This window comes from Cyrtonyx montezumae, unplaced genomic scaffold (genome assembly GCF_038088225.1).
Source record: "Cyrtonyx montezumae isolate F1298 unplaced genomic scaffold, pur_monq_1.0 scaffold_0, whole genome shotgun sequence".
Lineage (NCBI taxonomy): Eukaryota > Metazoa > Chordata > Aves > Galliformes > Odontophoridae > Cyrtonyx > Cyrtonyx montezumae.
Window position 1 is genome coordinate 3,422,382 of NW_027071824.1, and position 27,813 is coordinate 3,450,194.

The following is a 27,813-nucleotide window of genomic DNA, read 5'->3' on the forward strand; positions in this document are numbered from 1 at the left end:
AGAGAAGGTGTAATAAGCATCATCTGAAGCACCTGGACTTTGTTCTGCTTAACCAGCAGTGTCTTCTCTTTTGGACTGAAATCCTCCTCCACCTTTTAATCAACATGCTGTTTCTCAAACTGCCTCCTACAGTACAAATTTCTGCTCTTGCTGTTGGAATTGCCCAAGTCTCCACACAGGGGACACAGGCTGAGCACAGGGCCTGTCACAAGAGACAAAGACTCTTCTAGATGCTACACGTAACATGGATCGATGCAGATTATCAACACGGTCAACTAGCATCATGGCTCCTGGTCTGCAGTACATCTTAAAACACTCTTGACTAGCTCTCTTTGACCTGACATCACTTTACAAGCCCCAGCACATGAAGCACCCTGCTTTGGAGCAGAAATTCCAGAAAAAAAATTGAGACACTAGGGCAGGAAAGCTAACAGTGCTCCACTTTTAAAGTCACAGCATTCCTTCAGGTGCAAGGACACTCCTCCTCCCACAACAAAACCATGTGCATGTCACATCCACATCTCCAAGGACAAACCCATAGCAGTATTCTTCTCTGTGTATGCCTACAGATTCTGTTACAAAATACAACAAGGAAAGGGAATCAAAGCCCTCTGTCTTATAGCTCTCCCACAGTGCATACCATCTTCTTTCTCCTCCTCTGCTGAAGGAGAAGAGGTGGCTGGAAAAAGGGTCATTTCAGCTAAAACAAAAATAATCTCTTATGGCAATCAAAGTTTTCTCAACATTTCAAGAAAGTGAGCACACTAAAACTACAGGGATTCAAATGCTTCAGCCTATGTCCGCCTGTTAGACTTTACTGGGCCCAAACTGCTCCCAGAAATTCAATTCACTTTCTGAAAGGCAAGAAGGGGTCCTCATGTTTTTTTCCTTTATCTTTTGCATTTAAAAACAAAACAAAAAACAAAAACCTTCCCAAAATAGTTTCAAGTTTTTAATTACGGAAAGAATTCAATCTCTTTCCCTCTCCTGCATATCTTCATTATGAGTTCTTTGACCTCTCCCAGCCACAGCAGTTCTACACTGACCACCCACTTATATCACCAAGACCCTCCTAGGATTTTACAGGTCTCAGCACAGACAGTGCATGCACTAGAAAGAGAGATGTAAGAAGAGACAGGTTCTTATAACTGAGCCATCATCAAAGCCTGTTTGTTTTGCAAAGAAACTGTGAGAACTGCTGGTTATTATTTCTATACACAGGCCTACTTGTTTGTCCATGGAACCAGAGTTTTATTGCTAGGGATGGGTTTCCATTTCTACCCTGCCCTGTCAAAATGTAGGCAAATATCTCAGGAAAGGGAATGAGGAAGAAGGCAGACAGAAGGCTGGAAGAACATGAGCAGATGCATGCATAGTCTAGGTAGCTAGAAAAAAGAATGAGGTGATGAGGCAAGCACAGCCAAGTGCAGCTGCCCATCTCCACCCAGAGCATTCAGCTACAAGCTCTGGGGATGCATACTGTGCCTATGCCTGTGCCAGTAAGTGGCTCTCAAAACCACTGCTGAGCACTTTGCTGCCCAAGCCACAGGTGGCTACTCAGGCCACTGATGGGAACTGCTACACATAACTAATGTAGCCTGACTCTCCCTTTTCTGTACAGACAAAAGCAAAGCAATTAATACTTTTTGTGACACCTGACACCCCTCGCCTCCGAGATGACTATACAGTGCTAGATACTGTTTAAAAGAGATGGTGGATTTGGAGACCCTGGTAATCCTGTGTCGTGGTTTTGTGGTTTTTGCTGTGTTGACATCATGACATCATGGCGCAATACAAACATCCCAAAGTATTCTTTGGATTTTAAACTTTAGGCCTGTAATGCACTAATGCTCTCTCACGGGCTCTGATTCTTGTGTCTTTGGGCAGCACACAATGAGATTTCTATTCCACACAGAACAAACTTGCTCCTCCACACTTGCCAGGCAGTTGTCAGGGCAAAAGAGGGCAAAGAGGAAAATCTATGCTCTAAAGTTGTCTGTGTAAGGAAATCCTTCCAAAGTGGCAGACCCTTGCTTGTAAAATGCATATGGATTTTAGCTTCTGTTTTAGTGATTTAAGGCATGGTCAGAATTGATGGTTGTTATTCCCGATTCTGTTTGAGTTCCTACAGATTTATACTTATCATTTGAGATATCCTGAGTATTTCCTTGTAACTGCTCAGAAACTATAAAATGTAAATAAAACAAACGAATGATGCTCAGCACCATAAAAGAAACACAGCCTCTTCCAGCATCGAACCCAACTTCACCTTTAGCACATGTGCGCTCTGAATTATTTTAATTTCTGTGCCAAATAAATGTTGCTTTTAAATAACGCTGTTCTCTTTTTTTTCACTCAGCTGTAAGACTGCATCCATTTAAAGGAGAAATATACATTTCCTTCAGTCCCTTCCTGAGGCAACATTACTGACAAAACTCCATTCCTTTGTGCAGCACACAGTCTCGAAAGGAGACTTCTCCATACACCTAATTTCAAGACGGTTATACCCAGCACTCAGCTGAAAACCTCTTGCTCCCTCTAAAGCTTCCAGTCAAGATCTGATTGATCCCATTTGTTGGTGCAACCCTGAATGACATTTCTTCATTGCCACTCTTCATCTCTTTCTGCTGCTTCTGTAACAGACACAAGAGCCTTCACAAAAGAAATCCCACAGGCCTCCTCCACTGCTATACACATCACTGTAATTTCAACTACCCATCTCAGTAAGAGATCTTAGTGTAATCCTGTATATCCCAAGCTGCAGTGTATCATAGCTTCTTCTGTGTTCCTAAAGTCCTTTCACCTCAATACAGGTTATGCAAATAGTTATTGGTAAACAACATTTTCCAAAGGTGACAGTTGCTTTTTTTCATGCTGCTTATAAAGTATTTGGACTCTGTTCAAATCTGAACAGGAAAGGGAGCTAGGATACACACACAGCACCATCTTCAATCTCTTTGTGATTCAACATGGAGACGAGATAGAAGCTTTTATATGAAACCAACAAAGACCTTCATACAGTAAAACAAAACTGACAGTATTTACCCATAGGCTGCAGAACCTGTGTAACAGAAAGCCACAGAGCTGGAGCAACACTGACAACAAAAAATCCCATAGCATAGAACAGTTAGAAGATGCCATCACCACCAGGAAGCCATTCCCCTGCTGCACACACACCTTGCCTTTTACTCCATAGAGCTCCCCTGCTCTGTAGTTACTGTGTATTTCACAGTTTTTCTGCCTTTGAACAATGCCTAGGTTTGAAGCAGACTCACAGCTGTCGTCAATGTAAAGCACGCAGTATTAAATTTAAGGCAGCCCATCTCGGATTACTAAGACTTTCAATGTACCTTACATATTTAAAAGTGTACACTCCTAGGAGTACATAAGGCTCTTTTATTATTTTTAGAACACGTGTTTTAGTGCCAAAAGGTAATAGCCACTATTAAATTTGCACTTGAATGCATTCTGAAAACCACTGCAGACACAGCATGCAAAGATCCCTTTCAGACAATGAGGTACACAGGCCATCAGATGTGCCCGAAGAGATTTACTTTGCTTGTCCTGGACTGCCACAGCTTTTAACATTCACTGATTTTGGCAAGTAACCATGTCAGTAATCGAAGAAAAATGGACACAGATGCTGGAGTAAACAAATATAGTGGAATCCAAGGATCGTTCTTATGAAAAGAACAACAACAAAAGGATAATTCCCAAGTAGATTTGAGTAAATTTGTCCAAAACAAATCCAATGACATGCACCTTCAATTCTCTACCTTCCGTTATCCTTCTTTTTAAAAATATCACTGGTGTTCTTTAACAAGAGGCACATTTGGCAGCTACTGAAACTGTCATGCATCTGGCACTTTGCACACCTTTCACTCTTTCGGGCACCTGGTACATCATTTCCCATTTGCTTGCTAGGAAGTCAAAAGAAGCAACTCTACTTTGTTTGCCTGATATTGCTGCAGAGTTGGCTACTTAATGCACTGGTTTTTATTAAAGGCAAAAGGGATATTTGCCCACAGTTGACAGAAAAACGCACTTAATGCGCTTGCAATAGAAATTAAGGCACGGGATTTACAAACTAAGTTAAAAGCACTTTAGGCTTTACAACAATATTGGGCTATATGTTTCTCTCCTTAGGGAACAACAACTGTAACATCTCCAGCTCACCCATCATCTAGGTGTGGAAATGACAACTCAACAACTAAAAAAGGGTATTTCAAGGCAGCAAAGACCAGCAAGATTTTTCAAACTTTAAAATACCATCTTAAAACGTCATTCTGACTAAGCTGCATCTTCCTGTCTGGAAAAGACATTAGCATTCAAGAGAAAGACAAGGAAGGACCTTTACATGCTGCAGCTAAGCACATTGCTCACAGCAGCAAAGCTTTAAGAAACATTTTGTTTCACTTGCTTTTAATTTGTAAAATAAACATTCATGAATGGGGCGTTCTAGCAGAGCTGAAATGGCAGTAATGCTAGAAATTACCAGCAGTAGAGGCTGCCTTGATAAAATGCCACGCCTCACAACTGGACAACAGCCACAAAGTGAACTCATGCTTCTTATGATGCAACACAGCCTGCTGGGATGCACATTTGATCAAGCAGCTCTTCAGCTTGAATAAAAACCCTCCCTTGTGTGCAACAAAATAAAACCCTGTATCATAAGCACAATAGTCTACTGATTTCAATAGTAACACAACTGCTTTTGAATCAAACCCATAAGAGAAAAATAACTATGACAAGAAAACTATGATGTCCTGCGGAAGAAAATGAACAAACCCAATCGTGGTTCACTGATGCACTAGACTACACATGGAGACTTTGAGGAGATACAGCACAAATGAAGTACCACACCTCTAAATTTTTTCTGACCTCTCTAACCACTTAAACACTTCATATTTTTAAATGCATGCCTACACAATTAGCTGCTGTTTCAGCCAACTTTTACCCATGTGTAAAGCACTCCAGATATACAGCAACTCACCTGAGCCAGTGACTAGCCTTCAAGCAAACACAGGTTCATAGGTTCAAACATGTTTCTTTATCCAGAATGTCATCAAATCAGACCATTCCAGAGTCATTTTAGCCAACAGCCACATAACATCATCAAAATGACTTCATTTTCCATGTGAAAAGTATTGTCAGTAAAGCAAACATCAACCAAATAAAGTTATTGTAGGTTAACTAATTATTAACACAAAACTGCCATGAGACAAATCAGAGGCTTAGAAGTTGTATTCAGAACTCCCACCCTAAATGCCATAGGTTTGGTTCTTGCTCCTTCTTGTCTGTAGCTGAGTCAACACAATGATTAGTGCACTGCATGACTGACCTGTTCTGCTGGGTTCCCAAGTGCTAAACTGAGGTTCTTGCACGACTACCATTATTGCCTACTGTCCAAGTACCCCACCAATAAAGGAATTTTATCCTCAACTGCAGGGATGCAAGTCAGCATCCTGCCCATTTCACAAAGGAAAATAGAGGCCTACAGACAGCCAAGAAGCCTGTTGATTAACAGGCTCAATGTGAGGTCCTCCCTTCTAGTAGGACCTCCTCACCAGCCGAACATTCCTTCTGCCTGGTCTGCCTTGACTACTAAATAGCACAGAAGGAGATAGATCTGAAAGTCTGAATTTAAGGAGCTTTTCCTGATAATCCATGGATGTGCTAATACTTTATATGACGTTTTCAACATTATGCTCATCAGGTTGTTCATATACAAAGAACCAATAATCTAAATTACACCTCCTGTAGGCTTGAGTGTTTCTTCCAAGCTCCCATGTAAGAACACTCTCTTCTGAAGCCAAGGTATAGAGATTTTCATTTTTCTTCTTTTACCAGAAAAAATGTTTCAAAATAAAATTTAAGACATCAAAAAAAGAAAACAACTGACACATTACAAAATTTGTCCATGATGAAAACTGCCGTTTTTGTTGATGGGATCAAAACACTTTCTGAAATGTAAAGACCACACAAAAAGATAAGGTGCATTGATCAATGGCATTGCAGAAAGCACTGAAGAGGTAAGCTTTATCACCAGTCTACAAACATCATCCCTAATGACAAAGCTTTTCAAGATGCTGAAATGTATTCTTCCAAAGATACAAGACAGAATTTTACTTTGAATTTTACTTTACCCACAAGCCTTATTAACTGAAGATGAGATACTTCACAAACGTACTGTAACGATGACTATAGAGCTTTTCTTCAACAGCTGGCATGCATTACTGTATTATCTAGAGTTAAAAAACAGTGCACAGGTTTATGGATAATCCATGTCATGATACTTATGCCAGTATATGTTCTGTCATGTCCATTTCAGACACAGCAAGCTTCTGTAAAGATTAATATAAGTTCAAATTTCCCTAATATGTGACATACAAGAGGTCTGAGGAAATCTTACATAATAATTCACTTTGGGATTAACCTATCCTCTGAGACATTACTTTGATACACATGCCAAAACCAACTTCTTTTTAGACTCCTATATCTGAAGTACAAAGACTGAACTAGGAAAAATGTACCACGAGATGTGCTTTCATACCCTCCAGTGCTGAACTAAAAAAAAAAAAAAAAAAAGAGTTGTAATTTGTCCAGGTAATAATTTAACATATGTCAGCCAAACATCTTTGCATCTTTATTTCAATTAAATTAAAAACAATCTGCAAGTATATTTATGCAACATTCACTATATACACATGATTTATGCAACTGCAAGGCAATTCTATGTATGCTGATTAATCTATTGTTAGTAAAACATGACAATAGCTATGGAAGTTGGCCAGTGAGTGCTCTTTCTCACAAGTGACTCTTTTCATGGCATGACCAAAAAAAATAGCTACTAGCCATGAAATGGATTATCAGTAAACCTTAAAAAGAATGTGACATAACCTAGCAGAAATTAACAGTCTTCTAAATGTAGTAGTATATTTATTTCAGATGATAGTGCTGCCTTTTAAAAAAAATTTGCTGTCATTGTAATGATGTAAGACTTCCATCTGCTCTATCTAAAGAAAGCAGTAATTAGACATTATGCTTTCTGGCAAAAATTTATTTTTGAACTGGCACCACAATATTTCAGAAAATAATAATAAAGTACCTCTTTGGTGAAGCCTAGGTACCCCCTACTACTCATCGTAACAACTTGTAAACAGGACGCAATACAGTGCTACGCCTCGAAGTCTAACTCAGTTAGGTACCACAGATCTTCCTCACAGTCCTTCTCACAATTTTAGGAAAGTATTTTAAAGCAGGGAGTAAAGCAAAAGAAAATTAAGAAGGATATAAAGTTCCCTGTTTGAGATTTAAAAAAAGTGCATAATGTTTTCATTCCAAAAACTGTGCCACTGTATGGAACTGATGGATACAAGACTGTTTTCCTTCCTGTACTGGACATTATAGATCGTTACACAAATACAGTCTCTGCTCATTGGCCAAAGAAGTCCCTCAAGTCTGTTTTCTGGTACAATCAGTTGTCCAATTATCTTAGAACAATGTCCTGCATACTAAAACAAGAATAGCAAGTTAACCAGTTTTTCCACTCGAATGTCTGTTTTTGCAATTCCATTTCTGTACACTGCATTTCCAATTTATTGGAGAGTTTTTAGTGTTTGGCATATACACATCCCAACTCCTTGGCACCACCAGGTTCAGTGCATCCATTGCCAGCAACAGACGTAGCACCAGGAAAAGGCAACTCCCAGCGCAGGGGACAGTTCAAGAGGAGTGGGCATTCTGCAGCAAGGGCGGTCCGTCTCGATGCATTGATGGGTGTGTGTGCTCCCTTTTGTAAGTTTTTGGAGGAAGCTTTGGGATATGTTGAGAAGTGCTTTGTCGTGGAGGAACAGGTGGTCCAGCGACAGAATGGAGGTCCGCATCTTGTTGTATCAAAGGCGGTGAAGGAAGATGCCTCCGTGCTACATGTGGAGAAGGTGTCTGAGGGGGAGGGGGAGTAAATGGAGAGGGACTGTTTGGGAAAAAGGTGTTACCAAGTTCGCTTTTTCTCCCCAGAGGTGGAGGCTGGAGGTGTAGTGGTGAGCTAGAGAAAACATCTGGAGTTCGCACAGGTTCTCGTGGTGGTAACACGGGAGGGCTTTCAGGGGGGTCAGAGATGCAGGTCCGGTCAGGCACCGAGTACCTTGGTGAATACACTTTAGAGGTTGGTTGCCTAGGAGGGATTGCTGGCGGGCTGTCCAGGTGTGCAGAAGTAATCTGAGGTACACAAACATTTCATTTAATACAAGTGGCAAAGAACAAGACCCTGGGGTGAAATGGAAGCAGAACTCCTACCCTGCAGATTGATTTATCTAGTTAAGCAGAAGACACAGCAAGCAAGTGTGCAATGAAGATGCGGAGTAGCGAAGCAGTCCCTGAGAAATGAGTTTCTCAGCATGATGCACATAGAAAAGACAAGCAGAGTGGATGTGCACCAGGGGAGAGCACGGGTGTATCAATACATGAGTTAATAGCTAGGGATGCAGGGGATGAAGATGGATTGAAAGGGAAAAAGGCAAGCCAAGGAATGATCAGAGCAACATGCTGGTTCCAAATCTGCCTGCTAGGTAGGTCTAGGTATCTTCCACTGCCTTCCCAGTAACAGGCACCAAGGATGGATAACAGCACCAGATATTTCTCTAAGAAAATGAGGAACAAAGATGGGCAGACGGTGCTGAACAGAGTTAAAAAATAAATGACGCTCAGAAGATAGAGCTAAGTAGAATTATTGAAGTCAATAGTTCCCAAGCTGCAGTTCACAATCACAGGGTAATTAGTCTCCACAACCCTAACATGTCTGTAACATTTTCAACTGCACTTTCATAGGAATGTGACTCATTAAAGTCTGCTGGCTGACAGCACAGTCACAAGTCTGAAAAGGACATCTTGCTTTAGAGGTACATAGAAGCTCTCTTGAAAGCCAAAAGACATATATGCTACAATGGAATTTTGAGTGGGGTCTTCAAATGCATCCAATTCTCTGTAGGCATCAACCAACTCCCACTGAAATCAAGAGAAATTTAACGCTGTCTAAAAGAGAAGCTAGACTGGCTCTCAAATGCAAAAGGAAAAAAGTAGCAATGGCTCAAGCAGGCAGGAAAATAGGACAGGCAATCAAAAATGAAAGCAACGAGCACCACAGCATCCAAAGTCAAATATTCTACTGAATTATCTCAGGTGACTAAGGAGCGTTTATCACATTCCAACATTATTATTCTTCAATTCTTTACCCCAAACTATACAACCTCAAATAATCTTATACAACAATTACGGCAAGCAGAAACACCTGTCTGAAGCTTTAAGTTCTTATAAGGGCTGATTCAGAGTGAATCAGCGGGCAGGGTGGTGATGCTGAGCTCTGCAGGCCTGAAATACATGGTTGCTTACTGTTTCACATACAGTTGTTCGAAAATGCACGTACTACCTTAAAAAAGTTTCTTTTTCCACCAATAGTCTCCTCTTTTCTCCTAGAAAAATGTCCTTTTTAGCTGTAACTTACTTTTGATGGGGAGGATTCAGCTGGGGCAGACTCTGGTCTTCTTCGTGGAGGAACTGGTGGGGGAACGTGAGCTTCATCTGAAGTTTTGGTAAAGTTTATGGATGACACAGAAGCAGATCCTGGTGAACACAGAACAAACATTCTCAACAATGAGTTTTTGTTCAATACAGCCTATTTCCTTTATCACACCAATAAAGCTGCTATTAAAGTCAGCGTACCTTTACTTCAGTAAATTACTTGTTCATAAAAAGCAGCGTGAAGCAGGAAGGTGTTAAAAGAAATATACCACTGAACAGCCATCTAACTTGAAGATTCCCAACCGCTTTTCTGAACTGCAATAACCTCTGTGACCATCAATTCTTGCACTTATGTAAGTAATCCCCAAGACCAAAACCCACATCACAAAGCTGTTCTTGTATCACAACAGCACTAAAACCATATCCTGAGCTTGTAGCTGATGTGTCAATCCAACAATGAAGAAATATTTTCTTATGAAGAAGCATTCAGGAAGCCAGCCTGGACTCAGCAATGCCACTGCACTGCTAAGCAACTTCTGTTTTTATCAAGTTACTTCACCTCTTTGTGGCAACCCACCCAACGAGGGACTAACCCAGTATTTCCTTTGAAAGCCCTCATACATTACAGGGCACTGTGTCCTGTAAAAATTACTGAAAGCACACCATAAAATATGCAACGTATCGTGGATTGCATGCTGGTGAAGAAAGAAGAAAAATAGTGTGATAGGTCTTGACTGATTTAAAGCAGGACAGCATACATTTTAAGTTATTCAGGAAAAACACTCATGTGCCCTGAAACTGACTTGTAATGGCAGGCAGCAGACTAAGACACCTGCAAAACATCCATGCCCATTCTCACGAGTCAACAAGAACACTCACCAGGTACGTATCTGGCAGCAAATGCTACAGTGTTGGCTTGGGACATACAAAGAAGATGCACAAATGTCTTTCTGTTTTAACAGTTTCTCCAAACACCCAACACGGCTAATTCTGTCCAGTTTTTCCATTTACAATAAGAACTACTAATAAAAATGCACTGAAAGAGTAGCAAAATGCACTGAAAGATTTTCCTGCCACAAGGAGACAAGAAGTGACTACATTTTTATAGTCACTTAAGAAGACTAACCATGGTTTTATCTGCTTAAGATAACAAAACCTAATACATAGCCTTTGCAGACTATCTATTACCACCTACTTGCATGAAAAGGACTTGAAGGATCTGAGTCAAACACACTACAGGCATCTGTAGTACTTGAAGTAGCAGAAGCAGGGGGTGGGGTCAAAGGCGTTCGTGGAGAGTTTGGTGCAGATGCTGTAGCTTCTGTCTCACTCTCTGGGATGCGGCTGTAACTGATTTTTCTTGGTTCCTGCTGCAGGGGTGTAGGATGTCTCATGGTACCTGGCCTTGGATTAGATGGCCGAACACCTGGGGACTTGAGAGGATAGCTGTACTTTTTGGGCTGAAATTAAAAAAAGAGAAAAAAAGACATATATATTTTCAATAAATTGAAAATACAAAAAAAAAAAAAAATCACTGGAACATAGTTTTACATTTATTAAGTTAGAGACCTAAGATGAATTCCATCTTTGGAAGACAAACAGGGGGGAAAAGAATACAAATACTAACAAATCTTGGTGGAGGCTTCACATTTCGTGGCTCTATCTCTAGTGACTTGTTGAACAGATAATCTGTAAATTCTGTCTCCATGCTGCTTCCCATTGGATTCAGGTTTTCAAAAAATCTCTGAAATACAAGATGGTAAATAAAATTCACATCAAGTAAGATATACAGTGGAAGCATCACAGAAATAAGTGATCCCAGCTGTTCCACAGAAAAAACACTCAGGTCAGTAGTGAGGATAGATTTTTAAGTTACAAGTTTAGTACACTGCCAGCACTCTGTTTGACATAGTTAGCACTGTGCCTGGCCTGAAGAACTAACTGTGCTAGTACCCTAAACATTTTCTTCAGTGCAAAAATTAGAACAGATTAGTCCAAACACCTTCAGAAGTTGTTGTACACAGTCCTTCTCTACACTGATTCAGGGCAAGATTGCTCTCTGAATGATTTTGTCAAACTCCAAGGCAGAAAAATAGCAAGAGAAGATGTTGCTAAGTCTCTTAAGTCCTATGGCTCTTTCAGAGTATAATGCTGTGAGCACGTTTAAAGAAAAAGAAGAAAATAAAAGAGGATTGCTTACAGATGAGCACCACAGATCAAGCAGCACAAACACAATCTGAGACAACCTGAGACATTGTGAGCATCATCACCACCAATACATGAAGTAGGTAAACTTGAAAATGTAAAGGAAATAACGAAGGAAGAAAAAGACAACTGGGCTCACTGCAAGCATGTGACTGACTAAAGACAATAAGAACCTGGTAGTTTCTGTTCCTCTTTAGAACTGACCAAGATTTATTGACCAGAACCCCAACTTTTCTCCAGGGGAAATTAACCCCCCAAACTCCTTACTCCTTCCCCCTGAAAAAAAAACCCAAAAAAACCTGCAAGCACTGAGATTACTTCCCTTCTTACACACTGGACAGAGATTTTAATGAGGGCCTTTTGCTCATTTCTAATGCAGTCCATCCTTATGGCCTATCAGCTGACATAATCACACACAAGTACCTCAGTGTGAAGAAACATGGAAGCGATGTCACTTACCCTAATGTCAAATTCTACTCTTAAACAATATGGCTGGTTCTGGTACTGCTGTATCTCTCCAGTTATTTCAGCTACTTTTCTTCTCTTGCTGAAATTTATGAGTTCTTTTCCATGTCGCTTTAGAAATTCAGGGTTGCCTTCTTCTGTCTTTAAAATGTTGGTTAAGTAAATTCCTGAGAAGAACACAACAGATTCTAAATATGTAGTACAGAATAGAGAGGAAGGAATACGGATGGAATACAAAGAATTCTTTAATAACAATTTCTGTATTTTAATTACTTAGAAAAATTCTCAGTTGGGTTCTGTTAAGACTCAGAGCTCATTTTCAAAGCAATAATTTAAATATGTTCATGTTCCTTCTCCTGAAATCTGCCTTTTGCATCAAAATCTTAAAGCCATTGCAACTTTCCACAGTTCAGGAATGTCACACAGCTGAACATTACTACCATTCTGCAATACCAGAGTACAATGAACTGCTTTCTTTGAACTATTCTTGCCTAATTCAGCCCTACTACACTAGAGACTCCAGCTAAGCTCAAAAAATATTTGAATGTTTTATTCTTCTGTTCCATTCCTTCCTTCCTAATTACATCAAATTGTGATGTTAAAAGGGAAAAGAGATCTCCCAAGTCCATGAATGACCTATGGAGAACTGCCATTATGACCCCTCTGAGCATAGCTTAAGAGAACCATAACTCTTCACTTGTGGTCCTGCTAACCTAACCTACTTATCTCTGAAGCAGAACAGAAGTTTTCTTAGTTGATCTCATCTTTGTTCTGCAGAACTCTAGAGTATATCTTCCCAAAGTCTCTAAAAAGCTACAAAAGCTATTAAACAATTTTCTTCCAGTTTTGGCCTGACATCTACGCTGAACAAGAGCAATGTAATGTGAGAATCAGAAATGATCAGCAACAAATGTCCAAGCAGCTTGCTACAGAACAGAAATGCTATTTGCATAATTCTTTGGACATGCTGAGTATTAATATTTCTAAAAGTGCTCATCTTCCACTTAAGGCAGTTATGATCACAACACAGTTCAAACTGCATTTGAAGTAAAGAAAAAAAAAGAATACAAATATAAGTAACATATTCCAGATAAACTTATTTTTCCCACCAGTAACATCTGTAATTAATAGTCAATTTAACATTTCTTTCACATATTAATCACCAATGATTTCACTTTCAGTCAGTCTTGTTTCTAGTTTAAGCAAGCCAAGGAAAATGCTTTGATGTCTGAGCAGTTGAAATTCAAACCCGAATATCCTGTTAAAACTGACTTCTCACTATTGTTCACAATACTTTCCAAATGTTCACACACAATACAGCTCATCGAGAAACAAAGGTACATACCAAAAAAAGGCACACAAGGAGGATTAATGGACCTGAGTTTTGCCAAGTATTTCTTATAGTGATCCTCACTCAGTTCGTAAGCTTCTTCTAAAATCTTCTTCTGACGACTTGGAATTTGCTAAAGAGAGAGGTGAAACAGGTTCCTTGTAAAGACACTGTAATGGCATAGGCCAGCAACAACAATGACAGTAATGGTCTCCCAATGATGCTTAAATCAGTGACCAGGAGGATAGTGCCCCAGCATCTCAGGATCTTGTTAACGTTTTCTATCTTTCTTAAGCACAAATTGACTTATTGCTTCTGAAACCAAGAAAAACAAAACAAAACAAAACCCTCTCTCTTACATCCTAAATGATTTTTTTTTTTTTTTGGGGGGGGGGGAGGAAGAAAGGATTTCCTTTCCCAGCTCCTTCTATGAAGGACATGCCTCACACAGGCTTCTAGTTAGCTAAGGTGTACTGCATTACCCTTCCATGCCAAAAATGGAAAACATTTCACTGTACCTCAAATGTGTGATCCAACCTATACACTGCAGCAGAGTTCATAGCACTGACAATCTCAAGGACACCATTGAAGTTGTTTAGCTCTTGAAAAACTTGCAGGATTTCAATTATTCGGCTCACTACAATTACTCTTTCCTCTAGGTTTTCCGTTTCTACAATGCACCTAAATAAACAAAAATAGTTGGTTTTGTACTGAACTGTTCTTGAAGCTGGTAAAAGCAAATACTAATTTGTAACAAAAAACAATAATGAGAGGTGTATCAAATTATTCGACACAGTCTTGAACATTTTTTGAATAAGAACTGTTTCTAAGAAAACAAAGCTGAGATAACTATGGTAGAATTCTCTCAGTGATCACCCGCAGCATCTAAACACTACTTAATCTAGAATTTTTCACAGCATACTTTTGAATGTACTGTAAATGTTCAGTAATGAAGTACGTGCAGATTTAAGAAGGTCACTTACTTTTCAAACCACAAAGTAAGATTAGTTGTATGCCTTATCATTTTGAGAAGATTGGGAGAATTAATTTCTTTATCTTCCTTCGTCCACACACTTCCAACTAGTTCAGATGGCTGCACAGCTCTAAGAAAGTAGATGCATGTATTAAGAAAATCTAATTACAAGTATGAAAGATATTTTTCCAACCCTTTTTACTTCCAGGGAATCTGAAATTAATACTTGGAACTGAATTCTCAAGGTATTACATCCATGATCTCAGGCTCAACATGTGATTTGGGTGAGTGGTATTTTCATGTTTGGTTGTTTTTTTCAGTATGTAAATATTTTTCAGTTTATATGGCTGTTAACCACATCTCTTCTAAATAGAGAATGAAGTCCACATCCCATTCGCCATAATAAGACGTGAGCTGCCAACACCAGAACAACCTCCCACAGACATCTGATGAGATCTGACACGTTCCATAATTTATTTCACAAACTAGGATATGAAGAAAACTGATTTAATTCATGTTCATACTGCTCAAAGACTGATCTGCTTGGAAAGTATCAGGAGAAACCTGCAGCACAATGCAGTTAAGAGTATGCATCAGATACTGCATGTTGACTTGGAGAGGGTAAGATCTGGCTTTCAGAGAGTGGTTTTAAGACTTTTGTTTTCTGAAAAAATAACAAATTAATACACAACACTGGCAAAGTCCCTTGACCTACCGTGGGGCTTCACAGCAGGGGCCCGCAGAAACAATTTCATGCTGGAGGACATTTTGTGTTTTGTTTTGTTTTTTTTGTCAAGTGTTTTTCAATGGAGGAAAGTTACCTGTAAAAATCTGACTCAAGTAAAGTGAGCTGCCGAGCAATTTCTATTGGATGCAAAGTGAGCAAGTCAAAAGTCTCTGTGTGTCCTGGTTTGCTTATGTGCCATTCAATTGCAGGAGGTGGGCTTTCAAAAGTAATGTTGTGACTTGGCCCAATGGCTTGTGCCTGCTTTTTCCGGTTGATTATCTTTGTGATCGATTCAACCCATTTCTTCATTGCTTTCCCTGGCAGACAGAGACAAAACCACATTATAGTTATTCTTTCTACTGTTTTCCCAAAGATATCTGTAATAACTGGAGATTTTCAGTGAAACTCCCTTCCCCAGTACAGCAGAGCTATCCAGTTCTTTAGAATTGCATACATGATATTTCCCCACATCTCTCAAAACTTTCAAATATATAAAGAAGAATCCCTCAACAGCCAATGTTAAGCACGACCACTTTATTTTTCTGACTTAATGATGAGTTTATGGAAAATATCTTTCTTTTGGACAAAGCGTGCTTCTGTGAAAACCCTCAACTTCACACTTCTGGCAAGAGTACTTGCTAATGTCAGATCACAAAGGACAGAAGAATGAAGAAGGAGAAGCTCAGTTGCATTTATCATCAAAACCGATAATTAAATCTGAAGGGCAAATGCCCGTTTAGCCCTACATGCTGAGAATTTTACACATAGGGTGGCAAATTCATTGAAAATTTACCAGTAATTGACATCCAACTAGCTGGCTCATTCTCTACTTCTTCAATGGCTTAAGAAGCACTGAATACTTCCCCAGCCCAGTCTTCTCCTACAAACTGTTCCTGTAGCTGGTCCAGTCGTTCTTACAAGGGAACAGGAAAGACCTGTACAAGATGATCTACAGGCCTGGCATGAAGGACTGTGAAACAGTTGAAAAATCCTTGTTTTAACAAAACAGTGCTTTCTACAGCCAAACGTGGCCAAAGCAATTATTCTATCCTGAACATCACTCAATTCCCATTATTTTTTCATAGGCTTCAGTCACGTTATTTGATAGAACTTATAAGGATGTAAATGCAATACTGTTTCTTCTGAACACAAGCCAGACTTTCAAGACTAGGTTCAAATATTTAATAAGAAGCATGTTACATTTTTCTTTATCCAGACACTGAAAGGAGAAGTGATTCCTTTCTGTACATATGCTTTAAGAGAAATACAATTAAGATGACATAAGTACCTCGCACTGTTCCAATGAATTCCTCCAAACGTTGCAGAAGATCAGCATCCCTTTCGAAGTCATAGAAGTGGTGCTCTACCCAGTGTCGACATACATTTAATACTCTGCAAAAATAAAGAATCAATCCACAACATGGTCTATCTTCACATCTAGCATTTCAGAAACTTTGCAAGTCAAGGGTTCACAGAAAATCAGAAACAGGAGATCAAATGGAATAATTCTACTGTCCACATTTCACCAGCTAAAAACATATTTTACTTTAAAGAAGTCACAGCAATGATATCATTCATTTAAAAAAAATTAAGATGTTTTCTACATAATCTTTGTGGGAAAGTTATGCCTTGCTGAAAGACAGATTCTGTAAAAGCATAAAAGCCAAGACTACGTACGCAGTTTAATACTCAGCAAAAGAGTTTACCAAGGCCTTTCATGCCATGAATTCAAATTCCCACCAAATTTTCAAAGTGCAAAGCCAAAATAGCTGACTGACCCCTATGCTGCCCATTAAAGCATCTACAAGAAAGGCTATAAAAAAAAAAACCCCGGCAGCCAAAATGTGGAATTACTAAAACTTAAAAGACACTTTTGCTCACATTGCTACAGTACTCACCGTAGCTGCACAGGTTGAATGTACTCCTTCCTAAATCTTTTTAGCTCAGCACTAAGAGGCTGGTCTCCGTTCTCCATCGCAATACGATCAGCTTCTGTTGGCTCAGGTTCTGGAATTTCAAATCTAGCACAGAAGATGGGGATAAGAGCCAATCACATCACCTATTACAACTAACCTTGCTCATATGAAAAAATGTTGATTAAGATAACTTGAAATTCAGATGAAACTCCACGTCAGGATCTTATTTTTTGGTAACCACAGGAAAATTTCCTAAATTCAATAGCAGTACAGATTTCAGAGACAAAATAGTGCTGCCCAAATAATCCTAAAACTTCTGAGTATAGCTTGTGCATTTTATCTGCAATCCTTGGTACCCTTGACTCTTCGACATCTTCTTAAAAATTGTTTGGAATGGAACAAAGCCAACCAGAAAAAAAAGAAAGTCTTACAAAGTCTACATCAAGTCAAAATTGAAACAAATAACACACTCCATTTGAACAATATCTTAACAGTGGCATACCTTTCTATTAGCAGACTCAGCAACTCCTGGGGTTTACAGAAGGATCTATATGTTGTGAGGAAAGTCCGAACAAAGTTGGGATCTACAAGAAAGAATAATTATACACTCACATCAGCAATTCTCTAGTGTTTTATACTTACAAATAACCTGAAGTCAAATCGTATCCTTTAAAATTAAGGATGTTAGACTCCTGTATTTACACCAAAGACAACATAAAATAAAACTGCTTTGGTAACAACTTGGAAACACTTAAAATAGCAAAAAAAGCAGAATTTAAAAAGTAATTTTGATTCTGTTTGAAAAACACGAAAAATGACTTAATTTCCCTTCTGTTATAAGAAGACTGGATTTCTTTTGAAACACTTTGAAAATATTAAATAGATGAGTTTATGATTCATCAAGTAAACAACTTTCTTTTCAACCAGTGTCAGGATAAAATAACAACTCAAAAGACATAGCAGGTAAATTTGCATTGGATAGAAATGGCGTAACTCTCTGGCATGGAGATTGTTTTCTCCAGACTGGTACAACTTGTGCCCAGCTCGTGTCTGCTAAGGAAGATGAGGTATTTTTTCAGCTATACCAAGTTCATTTTTCTTCAAGAAAACAAATATTTCATATATACAGATTACATACCACTTTAAAATATTCAAATTAGTTTTAAAAACAAAGTAAGTATTGAAAACAGAAAACCAAAGCATTTCCCTTAATTACAAAAGCAAACCCATTTGTTTTCGAGTATGAGGAAGTACAGTGACAGTTTGCTGGCACTACACAGAGCTGACTTGAAAAAGGTTAACACTGCTATCACTAAAAGTTAATGAGCAGGTTGCAATGGCTTTGCACATTAAACACGTACACGGATTTTATAAAAACAAAACCAAATGGGTTATTTTTCTCATACAGAGTGGGTGAACAGCATACTGGACTTGAAACAGGAGCTCCTGCAGCCTGTTATGCAAAAAAACAAACAACAACTCTGCATTATTTCACCTAAGTTTATACATCACAACTACACCATCAAACTTGTTTCATGACCTTGACAAAAATCCTCTTTAACTATTCATGTTGTCCAACACAAACACTCAACCTTTTCTGAAACCCTGCTATGCTCTTCATTAAGGCAGCAGTCTTCAGTGACACGTCGCACAGATTAGTCATGTTTGTGCCATCCAGCATTCCCTCGCATTTCTGTTGTATGCTTACTCCTATTTCTTGAATGACACCTTGGCTAGTCTGCTTTAACTTCTTTGATTCCTTCATTACTCATTTGTTCTTAATGTGATCTCTCTCCTACCTCTTCTTGAAACTGCACTTTTCAAAGGCCAAACTCCAAATCCTTCTGCATAAAGAATGTTCTTTGTGTCTCCAACCTCATCACAAAAATGCATGATTTTTCATGCCCTAAAATCCAAGTGCATAACTACAGTCACTCACATTTTCACAGCTTGCTTTCTGTAGACTTCATCCACCCTAAATGGTGTTCTTCTATGTGAAAGAGAAGCAAGCTCTGAGTCTGGTCTGTTGTAATTTACAGGTAGAGTCAGCGTTTAAACCCACAATACATACTGAATGTCAAATGAAGTACATCAGAAAATCAAATCTAACCTTGTTATCTCACGAGCAAAATCTGCAATTCAAAACTGTGTACAATATGTGAGCAAGTGTTAAAAAAAAAAATACCGACAACACTAGTCAGTCAGGATGTCTGCTCATGTGATAATTCTCTCTTCAATACAGCCCATTTTAAAGCTAAAAAAGAACAATAACTTGTTCTACAAGGATTTATAAATAATCACCCTTGAATTCCTTAAGAAAGGAAACGGACACTATGATGACGCACAAGTGCTCTTAACATATCAAAGCTTTAAAAATAGAAGAGCACTGCCCTATAGATAAAAAAAATGCCCTGAGTTTCCAATCTTGGTACCACCTAGCCTAGCTGCTCTTAAGCAAGTATCAGGAAAAGGAGGAGACCAACAACACAAGAACACACTAAAACTAGTAAAATCTACCGAAGTATGCAAATGGAGTGAGAAGCTGAATTTCCAATGGAAGGGCAGCTTCCCTCAGGTTGAAATTCAAGGAAAGCTGCTTGTGCTGAGAAGCCTCCTTCCCAGCTTGGCTGCTCCAGCCCAGGACTAAGTGGACTCTCTTCTACAATGAAACAGAAAAATATCTGCTGAAAAGCAGTTTTGTGTCTCATCTTGGAGGTGAGGGAGGAAAAGCAAAAGGTCGAACGCTCCTCTCTACTGTCTCCCGTGGATCTTCACACTGGACAGAAAAGCTGATATACGAGCTACAAGAACATCTTAGGAAAGATTCACAGCTACTCCAAAAAACTGACTTGAGACAGATCCAGGACTAGCATAACCACACTGCATCTGAGACAGACATCAGAGAAGTCAGGGCTTGCCAGTGTGGTGCAAGTCAATACTGTTATTTCAAGATTAAGATCACATATGCACAACCCTATTGTGGAGCAAAAAAAGAAACAATGACAATCTGCAGCTATTTGGCTATGTACCACAAGGATAACCATTTTCCTACATCTCAAAGCAAAAGAGAAGCTCCACACTCAGTTGCACACGTACAGAAGAACAGCTAAAGGGTTACTATGGAAAGTGGCTGACCTCCTCACTGCATTTCACCAAATGCGACAAAACACTGAATGATTTATGTAGGAAATGGACCTCATTTCCCGTACATGAGCCTCTTTTGCTGAGTCACTAAATCTCTATTCCTTTGTTTCCCTGGAAGAGAACAGCAAAGAAATGTGGAACGACTACATTTCACCCCTGTAGAAAACCAAAAAGAAGGCATACAATGGAAGATAAGGATTCAGAGAAATGAGAGACAAACTAGCAATTCAGCACCAGATCCATGTATGTCGTACTCACATCTCTAAGGTTAGAAAGATGAGCTAAATTCACCATAGGATAACCCATTTCTTTTCTTTTTCAGGGGGAGAGTAGGTTAAAGTGTTTCAAACTATCTCGCAGTATCCATATTGTCGGGTCACATCACACAATGGTTATGTTTCAAGCAACCTATTCAGGCTTTATTAAATAGAAGCTGTTCAGATCAGGGATTTAAATGTCTGCAAGAACGAGTATATCCTGTGTGCAAAGTGCAAAAAGCAACACAAGAGATCTATTTCAACAAGCCACGTTCTTAAAAAACAGGCATTCCTGCTGTATAAGGGAACTGCAGAAGACAGCTCACAGCTCGCTGGACAGACAACATGTGGAAAACACTGCCAGTGCCTGAGCCAAGGGTATAGTGAGAACCCTCTGCACCCCTCAGCGGGATGCAAGCTGCCCAAAGCAAAGGGAATGCATACAAGGGCAATAAATGAAATACTCCTCCTGCTAGCTCACTGCCAAACACAACTTTAGCTTTTTAAAATAATCTTTGTCCTTTCTCTAGGGTGGAACTGCTCTACTTCCAAAAAAGATCAAATTATGTCATAAATCGTGCCTGTAAAATTTGAAGCCAACAGCCAAACGTTGATAAAGTTAAAAGAAAATGAAGTCAGGCACAAAACTGCTCTAGTAAAAACTGTCAGCAAGATAATTGCATTTGTGTTTCTAATAGGTGACACAAAAATTGTCACTGAAGGAAGTGTGGAAAAGTGCAAAAAAAAGCAGCAAACAGATTTATTTACAGTTGTCAAAAATAGAATAAAAAAAATATAAAAAATCCCACTAATTATATTCTGCTTACTCCAAGCTTCTTCTAAAGTAATATTCCTGCTTTATTCTGGAATGCAATTCCATTGAGATTGAGCTGCAGAACCATTTGTTGGAGTAAGGATAGACAGAAAAAAATGCACAGCTGAATAGGATAAGTACCTATACCAAGATGCATAAAGGTTCAGAATCACTGCTTAGAAAAATCCTGGAAAAATTATGAAGAAAGACTACACATGCTGAGGTTGGACTGGATGAGCCATTTGCTTTCACATAAATGCCATTCATCACACATAAATGTGTCTTCAAGAAAGGCAGAAACCTTTAAACAAAATTTCTTAATTCAAATCCTCACTTAAATTCTAATCAAGGTAAAAATTTACACAAGCGACTGCTTCAAGGAAGCTGTTATTTGATCTACTTGTTACATGTCAATGTGGACATAGGCAGAGGCTCACAAAATACAACTCTTAAGTGAATAAACTGAGCCCACAGCTCTCATCTGCAGTGCCAGCCCCATGCGTGCCACCCTGCCTGAGAAACATCGAGGGAGGGCAATTCTTGTAGCCTGGGCCATACAGGAAAAAGTGCTGTCTGGAGCTCAGTTCCTGCTGGACCCTGCCCCCCACCATTCCATGCATGAGAATAACCAGATGCACATGCAAATCCCACTACGGTCAGTCAAACTGGATTCATATTTTCAGCTGCTGCAGCTACACAAGCGCAAATTTTGAATTCCAAATCTTAACTCAAAAAGCATTTCAAATACGTACGTGGCAGAGCGTGTTTGTTTTCTACACACAGTATGCATTTTGCTGTACTTAAAATGGAAACAAGAAGCATTAAGTAGTCATCACCTGCTCTGGTTACGAAGTGCCTCACCTGCATACATGTGGTAAGTCAGCCTCTCAATAAGTTTGACAACAGTTCCCGCCTTGATGATGGGGATTCCAGATTTGGGCTGCATGTTTTCTTCAAAGACAATATTCTCTTCAGAGTCAGGTTCTGCAAATCTGTACAGTTCAGGATTTGGAAATCTCATCTGCTCCTCTTTTTCTTCCTGCAACATCGTTACATCCAACATCCTTTCCAGCGTGCTTCTGTATTGCAAAGATATCAACGCTGCCATCCAGTTATTTTTCTCTTCAGCTGATTTAGCAGCAAAAATAACACTGTTCTCATCTTTTAAGATGATTTCAAAAGCATGTCTGTACTCATTAGTGTCGTCTTTATCATTGATTTGTACCTTTCGCATGAAGAACTTTTCCTTTAGACGATATTCTGCATTGCTAGCACCAGGAAGTCTAGGCTGGCCGTGATTTGACTTGCAGCAAATCATCAAGCCATCAAATAGAAATATGTGTCTCTCATGCTTTGCTCCTACACGTGTGAGTGTTCCTTCCATGATGAACTCGTTGCAGCACTGTCCGATGTCCTTACCCTCCCAACCATCAATATTTTTCTGGATTTCATTCATTTTCTTAATTGCTAGCTGTTTCCCCTTCATCTGCTGAGTATAGAATCGGCATGCAGATTCACTTCAGTGCAGGATGGGAGAAAGGCAGCTTATTAGTATACACATATTTAAAAACACAGCCACCATAGCAACAAAAGTACAAGATAATCTTTCCAAGTGGTGAAAACCCCGCTGAGAATAAGCACCCAGTATCAGGATCTTCTCCTGAAAGCACCACTACAAGGCTTGACAAATTAAGTTCTCCATTTTACCGAGTTTTTAGCTTCTGTGCAACAGACGTTATACCTAAATGCAGACAGCCAGAGCAGGAAAGCTGTCAGTGCTTCCTAGTCTAACACATCGCTCATTTCCATAGCTGACAAACTATTTGAGAATATATTAATTTGAAAGAAGCACATTCAGAGAAAGTAAGTTGCTAAATTCATTTGTGTCCAAGCTCAAAGATTACACTTTACAGCAGAGAACTTGTTTAGCAAAGAAAACGCTGAAACAATTTTCAGAACAAAAGCAATACTTACATAACAGGTTAAAAAAGTACTAGCATTAAATCAATGGCAAATAGTAAGATCCAATAATTTACTACAACAGTTCTACTGATTCTGTTATCTGTATACCTATTTCCATTATCCAGCTATAATCTTAATTAGCTACTGCATATAAAGCTCTCCAAATCACTTTAAGTAGTTTCAAACTCAAGAACATTCCCTTCTAAGCAGACATAAATGCTCTTTAAAAATATTCTTAGATTGGTATTCATTATCTGAGTATAACTAACCTGCAAATGTTGTAGCTTTCTACTTTCAAGTGAATTTTCAGAACGTCTCAACTACGAGTATGGAAGGACACACAGAAATTTGAACAGTTTTAAAACAATAACAAATTATCTTGGCTTTGATGTCACTTCCTCTGAAAAGCAGGCTTGTCACAAACTATTTTGTTCATTGTTTACTAAAAGAGGAAACTGGGAGCCCTGGATTTATAGCAAAGCGCTAAGAGCAGAAAGCAGGAAAAAATGGAACTGTGTTTACCTAAGCCTTCGTTTTGCAAGACTTTTGGAGCATATCCGTTCCATACTGCTTTGAAGATTCAGTAGGGCTGTTATTGCTTGCTTTAAGCACTCTTTATCCTCTTCATCCTCACTTTTTTCTTCTAGTTGCTGTGAACATTGAAAGTCAGACACGTAAGTATGACAAGCATTTTGGTACGTGAAAATCCCAAAGTTTGACCTAGGAAGAACAAATCCAACCACCTGATGATTTTGCACATTCCTGTTTGCTACTACAATTAACAGAATAACAGGTGCATTACTGATACAGGCAAGAGAAACAATTCTCTAGTAAGAGCTCAATCTCAGTTAAGACAAGAGCAGAAGTCACCAGTTCCCCATGCACAGACAAACTAAGGCACACTTTTCTACCTCAAAACTACTCTGGTTCACCTTGCATCCTCAGAGACCCTTTAGAAGCACCACCCCTCTTAAAAGAAATGGGGGATGAAGGAGATTCACTTCTGTATTACCCCGCAGCATGAGATAAAACGTTGTTTGTAACAAGTAAGTGGAACACAGCCAACAGACCAACAATTCTTGTTCCTCCTCCACTCTGTAGCTGATTAAGATTTTCCTCACTGACTTTTAATGGTGGAACATGTGAAAGCCTATGAGAAGGGACCACTTCCCTCAGCCACACTGCCCACATGCTTGCTAGTGCAGCTAGGGATCCAGTTGTCTGGCTTGTGTTCAGCTTGCGGTCCTCCAGGACCTGTGACTTGTTCATGGAAAAATAAAGGGGAAGAGATGGTAAGAAATAACCAGAGGAATGGTAGGCTGAAGTGTTCTTCCATTATAGTCTGCCTGCTCATCAGAAAATGGGCATCTAACTATGGCCAGCTTGTAAAACCAAAGTACATAAAGTGTCCGTGCAATTAGACAACAACACTGATGCCTCTATTTACTAACAAGAGTGTCCTTAAAAGGACAAAGCAACACATTTATAAACTAAAACTATCGTAGGAGGGTTAAAACTAATATTTTGTACCTAACTGGCTACGACGTGAGTTGTGCAGAACAAGTTCTACTATGTTTTTATACTTGAACATTTATACTTCCATTTTAAATCATGCAGTCTACAGATTAAAGTGTTTCGTGTTATAGTCAGTGAAAAAACATCACTGCCTACAGCAGCAGCTTAGATGTAAAACCTTGTTATCCCTTCAATTATTTACAGGATTAATTGGTTTCAGACTAATACACCACCAAGAGTTGGCTCCCCAGTACTTATTTATTTCGGCAGAAGAGGTAAAAGTAAAGTGGTATACATCAGATTAACAGACATCTTTGGAGATAGTACAACTGTACCATTTGCTACTGAGGGAAACATAAGAATAGTCCTCTAAAATCCAACTAAATACAACAAACCCACTACCGACATTTGAACGTGCCAGCTAATGTCATTTTATTTTTCCCTGACCACAGTTCATTATTCAGTGCAACAGCTGTCAATGCCACACCATGCTTTAGTTGCATTTTTTAACGTAATAATAACCACAGCATTTATTTTAGGCAGCTTTGGTTCACGAGCACCATCTGCCATACTTTCACCCTGAACAGCATTAGCCATGAGGGCCTCATCATGAGACAAGCACTAAAACAACAGAACAGCACAGTATTTGCTTCCAGAAAGGGAATATATCACTCTAAGCAGGAACAGTCCTCCTCCATTGTATCTGCTCTCTGGATTTAACAAGCAGGTATTGTCTTCCCTTCAGTTGTGTGGACCACCTGAGTAGAGAAAGGATCTCAGACAAGTGAGGTAGGTGCAGCAGTGAAAGCAGAAAGCCTTAAAAAAAGCTAAGTAAAACCTCGTTTGAGATTTTACACCATTCCCATTCAGGAGTCCAAAGAAGGCTCTCTGTCTTGAGCAATGACTTAAATATCCCAATCCAACAGGGAGAAGAGAGTACCCTAGCATAAAGCAGAATAAAAATGGTCCAGGTTGGATATTAGGAAGAGTCTCTTCTCAAAAGGAGCAGTGAGGCACTAGAACAGGCTGCTGAGGCAGATGGTGGACTCACTCCCCTGGAAGGGTTCAATATGTGGAGATGTGGCACAGAGGGACGTGGCTAGTAAGCATGAAGGGGATGGGCTGATGGATGGACAAGACAACTTCAGTGGTCTCGCCAGTGTTAGTGAGTCTATAATCCTATATTCCAAAAAGAGTTGGAGGGACCTTTCCTACATCCTTTACACATTGAAAGAGCACCCTCAGATCTTCTCCAGCTGAACAGCCCCAGCTTTCTCAGCCTGTCCTCGTAGAGGAGGTGGTACATCCCTTGGATCATTTTTGCAGCCCTCCTCTGGACGCACTGCAGCAGGTCCATGTCTCTCCTTACTGGGGACCCCGCATCTGGATGCAGTACTCCCAGTACTCCTCAGTACTCTGAGCTCTCACAGCTCAGAGCAGAGGGGCAGGATCACCTCCCTCACCCTGCTGGTCATGCTTCTTTCGATGCAGTCCAGGATACTGTTAGCTTTCTGGGCTGTGAGGGCACATTGCTGGCTCATGTCCCAATTCCCATCTACCAGTACCCTCCAGTACCCTGCGTTTTTTGATCTGAAGAGCCCAGGATTGGTATTTCAGATGGGGTCTAAACAGGGCAGAGCTGAGGGGACACAGCCTAGCAGCATCCTTATACTCCTCCCTGGGGACCTTTCTCTGCTCCCACCGCCTGTGCATTTTTTTGTCTCCAGTTCGACCAGCAGGTCCCAGTTCAGCAATGCTGATCTCCTGCTGTGCTTTGCTGATCTCCTGCTGTGCTTCTACACCTGGGAATGGAAAGCTCTTGTACCCTAAGGAAAGCTTCCTTAGAGATCTGGCCAGCTCTGCCCTGCTCCCTTGTCCTTGAAGACAGAATCCCAGGGGATTTTATTGACTAATTCCCTGAAGATGCTTTTTCAAGTAATTTTCTTCTCTTTACAAAGATCTTGGTGCTCATCAGAGAAACCCAAAAGTAAACTGTATGTGTATAGTAGAAAAAGAACTGAGAAAAAGCAGTTGATTTAACAACACTTCTCCATCCTGAGCCAATGGAAGTAACTTATTTTTCCAACCATACGTACAAACTCAGCCTAAGTCCAACTACGGTAATTATACTCCAGGTTTAATATTTAGAAAGCAGCATGTTGAAGCATGAATTATGGGCAGACTAACACAAATGGCAAATCATAAGGTGCTTTAAAGACATTCCTCTGGAACACAAAAATGAAACCTCAAAGTTTTATTTTCTGCCCTTATCTAATTACCATGAAATGCCATCAAAAACGGTTCTTAGTCAAAACTAAGCTAAAATTGCAGCTGCCTTTTACCTTACACTGACCCTCAGACACTTGGGAAAAAAAGGTTATAGAAAGTGAAACAGCAACACAGGATATGCTTGCGAACTACTCTGCAAGTATCACTGATTTTTCTGTAGATGTGCAGTGCCCCCTAATGAATGAATCAGGTAGATGTTAGCAAGCACAATTTTCTTCTTTTAGTACTGTCTCCTGTGAACACATTACAGAAAAGAGGAGTGAACTTCTGATTATCTGGAGTAGTACTATTAAAAATGTAATAATGGCTATAATCTCATAAGGGAAGTATTTGCTAATCAAAATTATTTATTAATTTTATAAGCATAGTAGCTGCTCCAAGCTAATCAAGGAAAACAAGGTTGAAAAATAGACTGCCTATGGAAAATGTCTAATAAAGATAAGCAGACACTGAAAAGATATCAAGAAGTGGAAGATGAGGTATTTTGCTGCATAATACAAGAACTAGATGATATTTATAAAGCCAAAATAAAAGGAAATTCCAAACAGATACAAATGAGATCCCTTTTCTACACTGCAAATACAGACTACTAAGTCTTTTCTCTTATCTGTCGGGGACACATTCATGCAAAAAGACAAAGAATTAAAAAATATCTACTTATGATGATAATATGCAAATACAGCAGTACGAGTGAGTG

The 27,813-nt window shown here is 39.4% G+C and overlaps 1 protein-coding gene across 2 annotated transcripts in view; it reads right to left on the bottom strand.

Moving 5' to 3' along the window:
* Positions 1–5,107: 5,107 nt before the first annotated feature.
* The window catches only part of SOS1 (SOS Ras/Rac guanine nucleotide exchange factor 1), a 46,455-nt gene continuing 23,749 nt past the window's right edge, over positions 5,108–27,813 (bottom strand). For both annotated transcript variants that reach the window (XM_065730134.1, XM_065730219.1), the window contains exons 9-22: positions 23,835–23,962; positions 22,212–22,867; positions 17,638–17,719; positions 17,118–17,240; positions 16,508–16,611; positions 15,314–15,536; positions 14,503–14,622; positions 14,038–14,200; positions 13,535–13,652; positions 12,184–12,356; positions 11,147–11,263; positions 10,715–10,979; positions 9,503–9,621; positions 5,108–8,220 (exon numbers count right to left, since the gene is read on the bottom strand). In XM_065730134.1, the coding sequence (XP_065586206.1) occupies positions 7,726–8,220; positions 9,503–9,621; positions 10,715–10,979; positions 11,147–11,263; positions 12,184–12,356; positions 13,535–13,652; positions 14,038–14,200; positions 14,503–14,622; positions 15,314–15,536; positions 16,508–16,611; positions 17,118–17,240; positions 17,638–17,719; positions 22,212–22,867; positions 23,835–23,962 (2,886 nt within the window). In that variant the 3' untranslated portion in view covers positions 5,108–7,725. The remainder of the gene's footprint in view (positions 8,221–9,502; positions 9,622–10,714; positions 10,980–11,146; positions 11,264–12,183; positions 12,357–13,534; positions 13,653–14,037; positions 14,201–14,502; positions 14,623–15,313; positions 15,537–16,507; positions 16,612–17,117; positions 17,241–17,637; positions 17,720–22,211; positions 22,868–23,834; positions 23,963–27,813) is intronic.